The sequence below is a fragment of the Rhinolophus ferrumequinum genome, chromosome 5, assembly GCF_004115265.2.
Source record: "Rhinolophus ferrumequinum isolate MPI-CBG mRhiFer1 chromosome 5, mRhiFer1_v1.p, whole genome shotgun sequence".
NCBI lineage: Eukaryota > Metazoa > Chordata > Mammalia > Chiroptera > Rhinolophidae > Rhinolophus > Rhinolophus ferrumequinum.
Genome location: NC_046288.1, coordinates 11,990,738 through 12,001,394, shown reverse-complemented (window position 1 = coordinate 12,001,394; position 10,657 = coordinate 11,990,738). Strand labels below are relative to the sequence as shown.

General features: G+C 35.8%; 1 protein-coding gene across 1 annotated transcript in view; it reads left to right on the top strand.

The window, feature by feature from the left end:
* Positions 1–2,753: 2,753 nt before the first annotated feature.
* The window catches only part of GRXCR1 (glutaredoxin and cysteine rich domain containing 1), a 112,082-nt gene continuing 104,178 nt past the window's right edge, over positions 2,754–10,657 (top strand). Inside the window, exon 1 of the mRNA XM_033106665.1 lies at positions 2,754–3,155. Within this exon, the coding sequence (XP_032962556.1) occupies positions 2,754–3,155 (402 nt within the window). The remainder of the gene's footprint in view (positions 3,156–10,657) is intronic.

The following is a 10,657-nucleotide window of genomic DNA, read 5'->3' as shown; positions in this document are numbered from 1 at the left end:
ATTTATTGTCTGTAAGCTTGTATAGCCCTTGTCTTGCCTTATTCAGGCTAGAATTAGTTACTTTCATCCAGAGGACACATAGTATATGTGCAACCATCACAGACACATTGAGTGATATGTTCCAGATACTTTGCAAGCACAGCTTTGTGAGTAAGATACTATTGTCTCCATCGTACTGGAGGGAAAACTGAAGATTTGGGTGGTAAAAAGCACATTTCCACTAAGGTATGCTGGAATTTGAACCTAGGTTCCTTTGCCTCCAAAAATCTTGTTCATGCTGCACTACAGTTTCCAATTCAAAAGCCTGGAAAGGTAGAGCTGGGGAAGACTACATGGGGAGCTCAGAACAACAACAAAAAAAACCAATTGCAACAATCATAGAACTTTGATTTCTTTTTTTCTTGATTAGGCTGATATCCATGCCCTCTCCACTTACTACTTTGTATCCTAAAAGGTCTGCACATTTGGATATAAAGTTGCATTAGTATTTTTCTTCTGCCCAAATAAGTATTTCTTCACTTAAATGTTCATGTTATACATTTTGACTACATAGTCTTTTACTTTGCTGAGTTAAAACCACTTTATATTGTCACATATATAGTTGATACAGCTCTCACTTTCCCTCTCTCCCGCTCGCCTTCTTTTTTGGTATTATATAGAATTCTCTAATGTTTGATTCTCAATTTGATTATCCATGAGGTAAATATTCTCATTTGATTATCCATGAGGTAGAGACCCCCAAACAAGATGAACCCAAAGAGACCCACACCAAGACACAGCATAATTAAAATATCAAAGGTGAAAGACAAAAAGACAATCTTAAACAAGAGAAAAACAGTTAGTTACCTGCAAGGGACGCCCATAAGACCGTTGATTTCTCAACAGAAACTTTGTAGGTCAGACGGGATTGGCATGAAATATTCAAAGTGATGAAAAGCAAGGACCCACAACTAAGATTACTCTACCCAGCAAGGCTATCATTTAGAATCCAAGGACAGGTAAAGACCTTCTCAGACAAGAAAAAGCTAAAGGAATTCATCGCCACCAAGCCAGTATTACAGGAAATGTTAAAGGGACTTCTATAAGAAGAAGAAAATGGAATACAAAAAATATGAAAAATAAAATGGCAGTAACTGCATATTTATCAACAATTACTTTCAATGGAAATGGATTAAATGCTCCAATTGAAAGACAGAGGGTGGCTGAATGGATAAGAAAAACCCTTACATATGCTGCCTACAAGAGACTTGCTTCAGATGGAAAGAAACACAGACTGAAAGTAAAGGGATGGGAAAAGGTATTTCATGAAAATGGAAACAAACAAACATAAACAAAAAGCTGGGGTAGAAATACATATACCAAACAAAATAGACTTTAAGATCGAGGCTATAACAAAGGACAAAAAGGACCAATTGTTCTACTTTTGGGTATTTAACCAAAGAAACTGAAAACATTACTTCAAAGACACATGTATATCCATATGTTTATTGCAGCATTATTTACAATAGCCAAGATATGGAGGCAACTTGCATACCCACGGCATGGGAAATATAGCCTGTAGTATTGTAATGACTGTGTGATGTCACATGGATACTGGGTTTATTGGGGTGATCACATTGTAAGTTATATAAATGCCTAGTCACTGTGTTGTATACCTGAAACTAATATAATATTGTATCTCAACTGTAATTGAAAAAAAAAAATAAAAGAACCAAACAACTCGAAATGCAGTGTAAAAGTCAGCTGCACATCCTCTCTCTGAGGTGCAGACAGGTTGGGGCACTCAATATAGTGTAAGTTTCAATATGGCTCTGTATCTGAGGAGATTCTTCAGGTGCCTGCCAACATGACAGCAAATCCACTGAGCACAGCATAAGGAAGACCCTTCTCTATGCATGGGTGATTTGGATATAATATTTATCAGTGCTGATCACCTGGATTGCTTTGGCTGATCTGGCTGGCTTGGGGGATTTTCCATTCTTCCCTCATTGTTCCATATGTATTCTTTCCAAAACCTTTCCCTCTGTCCAAGAGAACAACACTTTCTATTATCATAAGTGGGAAAATAACCAAGCAAGAATTAACTCTCTTCACAGTCTGTTAAAAAGTTATTCTTCAGAAAAACAACTTGTGCATGAGGAGGTAGGTTGAAAATTCATCTTATACAATACAAATGAAGTCTCATTGATAATTTAATAAGAACTAATAATGATAGCTCTATACAGAAATATAGCATGTTCACTGCCCCTTTTAAAGATTGCTCACTCAGAGTGAAAGACAAGAAATAGGAATTGTGAGAAGACAGTGACATCTCCGATCCTATACATTTGATTCCATATTTCATCTCTGGCATCCACTCTGGACAATGAACTGTAGAGATATTTCTATCACTAAGATTCTTTTCAACACTCACTATTTGCTTCAGAGTTCAGGTCTTTCATTTCCTTGCCCATACTTATTTTCTATTTCATTGCATGACACTTTCTTGCACTTGTCCTGTTAAAGAGTCCACCATGACTATTTAATATTTAAGGGCTGGGATCATTTTGCAGGTTTTAGTTTAAAGGTAACCATAGCACACACACACATTCATTATTAATAGCAGAGATGCACCGTAAGTTCTTGGGAATCTTCTTTCCTTTCAATGTTAGTTTCATAGGAGTGCTGCTGTCACGAGAACGAAGCTCTGATATCACTATGTGGCAGGTGGGACTAGTGCAATAACAAGGGATCCTGAATTATGTGAACTGTTTATGTGGCTGGATGTGACCATGCTAAAAAGGGAGACGAAACCAGAAAATGACAGGCCACGGAAAGTCCGGTTTCGGATTGCCTCATCTTACAGTGGACGAGTTCTGAAGGAGGTGTATGAAGATGGGCAGCCATCAGGCTCTCTGGATTCTGAATGTGCCAGCATCTGTGGCATAGATGGACTAAGTGAGTCTGACGAACAGCAAAATGGCCATATAGGATCAGAAAGTGATGAGCAGGAGAACGACCAAGATAACTTGCTGGTGTTAGCAAGAGCTGCCAGTGAGAAGGGTTTCGGTACAAGAAGAGTCAACATTTTAAGCAAAAATGGCACAGTCCGGGGCGTCAAATATAAAGTGAGTGCTGGCCAAGCTCTCTTTAACAATTTGACCAACGTATTACAGGTAAGTTGCTGAGCTTTTGTCCTAACTCACCGTCTTATCACCTCTCTGTTCTCCAGGTTAAAGCAAGCCGCTCTTACTCAAGACTCCTACATACTTCATGAGTCACTTTCTCATCCAAGATATTGTCTCAACAGCTATTGATTAAAAACAGGGTCATTACACTTTGCAAACTAGATGGGCTTCTCAAAGTCAAATTTCTAACATTTAAGGAGCCTTTTCTCCCAGTGTGTAATGACTAAAACGACATCTATTTCTTAGCTAAGAAGAAAGACAGATTACAGTCTTCAAAGCATCTGAGCCCAACTTAGACATTCATTTCTGGTTTATCATCCTTAAGACACAAGGTTAGCATTTTTCATGACCTGTATAGATATTTAAACCAGAAAAGACTGAGTGTTGCATTCAGTGGGGTTGCATTCAGTTGGAATGTTACGAAGATATAAAGGCTATCTTTGACTTTCTCCCATTCCTGAGGAGTTTGCAGGTTTCATTGAGGTGTATTTTTCCACCAATTTGTGGCACTTGAAAAAGTTACTCCTCTATAAAAGTGAGGACTGAGATCCAGATTTTATAGTAAAAAATTGCCCTTAAAATGTAATAGATTCTGCACAGTAATGTAGGAATGTTTTATTCAGGTCCTGGGCCTTTGGCAATGATCTAATGTTAAGACAAGTTTTTGAAATTGCCTGGAAGCATTGGTAAAATTACTTTCTGTTAAAAACAGGCATCATATTTCACGAATAGAATTTATAATCACTATCATTAAGGTAGCAAACCAATATTTTTCATTGTAGTGCCATTTTATGTTGTTCCCAATATTTAAATAAAATGGTATCTTGTGATGAATTATTCAATGCCTTGACATTATATAAAGTTGCTGGAGTGATAGGGAGAAAGGATTTTTAAAAAGGTACTTGACTATTTTTCATTGCAAAGGAAGTATTTGGAAAGATGACACCCTGAGGATTACAAAAAAAGCAATTAAAGGATAAAAGCAGTTAAAATCAAAGGTTTGTTCTTTTTATTTATAAAACTTACTGGTGAAGGATTTCACAGATTAGGATGGGGGTAGGGAACCAAAAAATCAGAAACTGATGACTATGTTTTACTAGGTTGAAAACAATCTTGCATAGATTTCTAGAGATTTCTAGAGATCTAGGTTGAGATTATTTTAGTGGCAATTAAGTTTTAAAATGATTGCATTCATTGTGATTAATTTAGTTTGTTATGATTTGAGTTGCTTTATGATTTGGAGGGTTATTTACAAAACTACTGTACTAATTTTAGTACTTTGATTTGATTTGTTTGTTCAAATCTCCCAAAAAACTATCATTTATGAGTAAATACCTTAACTCTTCAAAACCTACAAGAGAAAAACTTTTCCTCCCTGTGGCTTTATCCTGATAGTGCTATAAATTTGCAAATAGGAAATACAGGAAATTCCAAGTCAAAATTATAGTACTAGATTAGGTTACAATATTTATGTGTATAATTCTATGTATAATTCAATTGCCCCCTTTTCTGGAGAAAAAGCATCCAGTAAAACTGTCATGTTTTAATAATTTAACCCCATTCCATTTCTTCTGTGCTTTAAAAGGAAAACAGTGGTTACTAGCAGAGGTCCCTCAAAGTCTTTGATATTTAATCAGTTTTTTTTTCCCCCAAGCTGGTTCTTCTTTCTTTATAATGTGGGTAAAGTAATCAGCATATTGTAGGTATTCACAAATTTTGGCCATCATCATTAATTTCATCTTCGTCTTTATGGAATGTTCTCTCACCTCTCCAGGACAAAGCATAAATTAAAGGAGCTCCTGCTTTGGATCAGGGCTGCCAGTCACACTATTTCAAGGATCTCTATTTGTGTCATTGTCTGTGTGAACAGCACCCCCTGGAGTTGTGCAATACAACCACACAGCAGTAGGTAGAGAGCTGACTTGGATACTTGCTGCTTGCTAAGGGATGTTATGCCATAAGCAGTGATAAATGTCTTAGGCCTATGTCTTAGGATGATTGAGTAGGTTCTCACAGGCACCCCACAATGCAGTATCAGAGAAGCCCCAAGCGTTAAGAGCAAAAGTTACTATTGAATTACTCCCATACATGAGTGTGGGACCAGATGTGACTCTCCTAGATCTCTTTTCATTTCCCATATCCCTCAGAAAGCAAGCATCAAACTTAACTAGCTGTAACTGTAAGATAGTAATTTCTCTCAAGGACGAAAAAGTGAGGAGTCATAGCTTGGATATTGATTAAAGTTCCAACGCACAAGCAATCTCATTGAAGCAAGGAACTGTAATTGAAGAAAGTCAGGTCTTTCTTTCTGTTTTACGTTATAAAATCCTAAAGCACTCAACTTTGAAACTTGAGAGGAAACTAAATATAAATAAAATCTTTCAAAGACCCTGTAAAAAAAGTTCCTTTCTGTTAGTTCCCCATTCTGTTATTCCTGTCTCATAAAACATTGTCATGAGCCATGTAAAAATTTCAGCTGTGCAGAGCATGCTCACGGAAATTATTTGCTTAAAACATTTTTGTTTCTTAACAGCACTTATTTAGAAATTTGTCTAAGAAAGGGATATTAGAACATATTTCCATTTCATTTGTTAATTAACTTACCCTATAGAATTCTGGGTAGTTGAGGGTGTGCACTATTGAAGAAGGTTGTTAAGGTGAGTGATGGACCAGAAAGCAAAGAGAGAAAGGTGACCTGGATTCTCGGGGGAGGGCCTTGTAAACAATGGTATGTTGCTTCCTTGGTGAATCACTGAAGGGCTTCTAATTAGTCTAGATTATAGCTCCTCAGTTCCAGATGTTTGCCTTTTTTAGCTCTCACAGAGATGACAAAAATTTAATGCTCAAGAGAGACCGATTTGGAAATCTGAAAACCTAGAACTTTGTAATCACCTGGAAATATGCATTTATTAGAAGGTCTTTAGGCTGTTCTTATCTACATTAAACTTTGAGAATCATTGACCTAGAGGGTAAAAGGGAAATTTATCCAGTTTCCTAGAGTTAATAAACTATATTCCGTAATGTTCTTATGTCTTCAATATTTAATGAGGAAAACAAAGAAGATACGTATTGATCTATGATTTGTTAGATTGCCAGGAGAGTCTTTCCTGAGCCGAAGATAAATAAAGATATTCTACTTTATCAGTTAGTTGGTTTAGGAACAGGCCCAGAAATATTACCAGTACACTCTAATGTAAGTGTAATGTTTTAGTTGTTTTAAATAAGTTCTTTTGTAAAGATATTTCTATCTAGATAAACAATTTTATTCATTGTTATGGGAAATTTTAGAAAGAAATTGTTAGTTTTTAGTTTTTAAAGCAGTCACTGTTACACCATGTAGGACAAATTACAAAACCACTGTTTAGCTCATACCTCTCATCACCCAGTTTTCATGATTGGATTTGAGATATACCTACCTTGCTCTTAGCAATAGCATATTTCCAAAATTTCTTAGGTTGGGTCAATGATGCATATAATTAAGGTTATTTATTGTTTCTAACTTATTCTTATGGGATTAAATTTCAGACAGTAATTAATCTTTTCTGACCTTATCCTTAAACTTGTATACTTTGTTGTATATTCTGTTAGAATCTTCTACTATAATTTCCATAATTAATTTTAATTCCCTTTTTTTCTAAAATTTAAAATTATTGTGCACAAAAAAACAGATTAAAAGAAGGCAAATAATTACATCACACTATAATTTGGTGATTCCTTTCTAAGAACTCAAATTAAAAAATATGTTCTCCATCTATGTATGGACATGCACATCTGGGGTTAGTATGCTTATGAGTATTCTAACATTTCAAGACAAATAAAATAAAAATACTATTGCATTTGCAGAGTGATTTGCATTCTGCAAAAGGTTTCCACATACATTATTTTACTTCAGTGTACCCAAAAGTTTGTGAATTAAGGAGAAAAATTATTACAATGCCTGTTTTTAGATAAATGAGTATCAGAGAAATCAAGTATCTGTCCCAAATCTAGTAACATAAGAATTCTGCCTTTCTCTGTTTTAGCTGTGTTAGGTTTTAAAAATACAATGCTACATCAAAAACTCCCATCTTTACAGTTTGAAATGTTATAATTACAAATATGAAGATTTATAGCACGAAATATATCATGTTATACTATAATTTGGTCTTTTGAAAGGTTAACCTTTGGTTAGCAGATTTTTTAATTCATTGTTTATTGAAAGTTCAGTCTTCACCTAGGAAAGGTTTTTGGCAAATGAAAATAGCTTCTATTCAGTTTTAAATTGTATTTTTAAAATGTATCCAAAGTTATCACCTATATAACATCATTTGACTAAATTGTCGTGAGATTACAAGGGTGGCCATTGAAGAAGGGATGACTGGATTATCTCAAGAAAGACAGCTGCTCAGCATTGTTTACTAACTTTAAGGTAAATAATACTAACAGAAGTTTCTGGCCATACTTATTATCTGTCCCTAGTTCACTGAATCTAGCTTTAGTAATAGAATAATATTCCAGTGAAAAGTAGGCGATGCTTTTGATGACTCCTTGGTCTTGGTGGTTTATTTGGACCATTCTGGAAAAGCAACAGCAACAGCAGTAAACATTGATTAAGTATTTACTGAATGTCAGGAACTTTTATTATTTATGTGCATTGACGTATTTATTTCTCACAGTAAGTTATGAGACACTATCATTAATCAATGAATAATAACTAGAGCTTCTTTTCTGTGTATGAAACATTACGTTGTAGGATTTAAAACCTCATTTATCTAGAGCGATTTTTATGTAATGTTCTATCAAAATAAGCATCTACTAATGGAAATATTGCCTTTTCAGCTATCAGAAAGTAGGCAAGAAGCTCTAGGATTTTTGATACAATTCCAAATGATACAAGAAACCACATTAAGAAATTAGGTGACTTGTAAGCCAACAAACAGACGTGGGGGGTGGGGGAGAGAGGGGGGAAAGCACTAAAAATGAATTGGTATTACTGATATATTTTTATGTACAATTAAAGAATTGCAAAAAGGTGGATTCCTGTGACCACCTTCCACATACCATTCCTTTGCTACTCTTGGTCACCGCATTTGCCATACTAATTAGGACCTCAATAAATTATTTGTGTTAATGAATTAAGTGAAATTCTCTTAGATAGTGGTTATTTTCCTCTTTTTCATCTCTTTTGGGATTGGAGATTTCCTATACTAGATAGGAATAGAGTTTGCACGGTGAAGCTAAGTTAGTAGCTTGCTCCATTCAATCCTTTCTCTTGTGGGTTATCTTCAACATTCTTTTAGTCATTCATTTAATAACCATTTGCTGCCTATCTATTATGGAACAGGCATTGTGCTAGATACTTTGAGGAGTAAACCCCAAGTCCTGCCTTCATGGAATATTTAGTAGTGTATTGTGAATGGTGTGTAAAGCAATTCCTGGAAGAATTCAGATATAAAATTTGACTTTGTTTCCCCCTGCCATAGGATTCTCCCTGTTTTCTTGTTGGCCTAACAGCCTCTGCATTTTTCCAATGCTTATATTTTTTTCCTTTTTGTCTTTCTCTTATTAGGCCTTAATTTTATGGCATCCTTTCCTTTGGCTTCTCTTGCTTTCTTTCTAATTTACTTCTGTCTCGGGGCTCAATAATTGAAGGATAATCTGTATAATGAATGACTCATTTTGATCCTACAAGTCTCAAGATTTCAGTAATGGTGACCTTCACCATGAGCATTGACTTACCCAAGTTCTATAAATCTTATTAAAACTTCCTCTCTTTAGTTCAGTGAATATCTGGGTGGAATATCACTCATTCTCCCCTATCCATCAGAACCCTCTATTGTCATGACATTTCAGTTTGTGGGAAGTTGGTTTTAATTGCTTGAAGCGTCATCCTATGAATCTATCTGAATTCTGATATTAGAACAACATGCTGAGCAAAACCAGGTTTCACAAAGTGACTTGGAAGTGCTTAATGAACTCTTACTGATAGCCCATTGTTTCCACATAATTAGAGAATTAGCACCTGATGTTTCCAAACTTTGTAAAAGCAGTATAACTGCAGGACTAGACAAACATCCGTTGGGTGGCCTGGTCATGCTTGCAGAGTTTCTGACATTTTCTCTGAAACTCACTATTTTGAATTTGGTATAAAAGCAGTATAAATATTTAATAGTCTATAAATTGACACACTATATAAATATTTCAATCCCTCAATCATCAACGCCTGTAAGGAATTTAAAAAATTGTAAACCGAATAAAATGTCAAACAAAATTTTGGTTAAGGGAATTTTATTGACGTATACAAATCTATTCAACTAAGATTTGTGATCATTTTCTCAATTTAATTTTTCTAATAATTCATCATCTCACTTAATTGCTGACAAATTATGTCTTAGGAAGGAAGAAATAGATGTACATTTTGTTCATGTAACTCCCACACAGTTAACAGAATAAATTATGAGAGTGTTTATTTTCTTAATTCTTAACAACAAAATTAGGTCATGATAGAATTAAGTTGCTTTTATATTTCTGGATCTTTTATGTAACTAATGGTATGGAATTAAAGATCTCTATCGTATGAAAACTCTGAAAGCTTGACTCGTTCACAAAGTAGTTAGAGTAGTGAAAGTCATGGTATTGATTCACAAGAGATAGTTTTTGTTAGAAGAGAAGGCGCTGGGGAATTCTGTTCTAACAGGTCAGTGGAAAGAGAATAGGGAGAAAGTCAGAGTACCAAACCCATGGAGACTACGTGAAGTTCACCTTAGGAAGGGGAGAAGAATCGGATGGGCTGTGATTTCAGGGGAATTTGGTGGGTCTAGGGATTGGGGGAAGGGGCTTCATGGATTAGAGCAGGGTCAGCATAGAGAAGCTGCAGCCACCCCACTCACGAGTGCCCTGGAACCAGCCCCTGACGTCAGAGCAGCTGTCCTTACCTGCACATCTGCACATTGCCTTTGGTGTACAGCCAGGTTTATATCCTCTTATGGCTCTCAGGAGCACCTTCCTTTGACAGCTACCAGTACATTCCTTGTGGAGCGTCTGGCAGAAGTCATGCCCTTTCATGTCTCAAGATTCTGCTGAACTCCTTCCAAACTGTCCCAAGTAAATGCTCCTTTTTCAATGACACAGGATTCATGATTTTCTGCAGAAATAAAAAGCAGGGCCTTTGGCATCCAGATAAATCATTCTGGTTATATGAAAAATAAAGCCTACTGCATCCATATTTAGGAAGGACTGCACAGTGAAAAATACTCACCTAGTGTATTAATTTCTTATTGTTGTTGAAACAAATTGCCACAAATTTAGTGGTCTTACACAAACCAAATTTATTATTTTACAGTTTTAGAAGGTAGAAGTCTGAATAGAGTCTTATGGGGCTAAAATTAATGTTTCAGCAGGGCGATGTACCTTTTGGCAGCTTTACGGGAAAATCTATTCCCTGCTTTGTCCAGCTTTTAGAGGATACCCTCATTCCTTGGCTCGTGGTCCTGCATCACTCTAACCTCTGC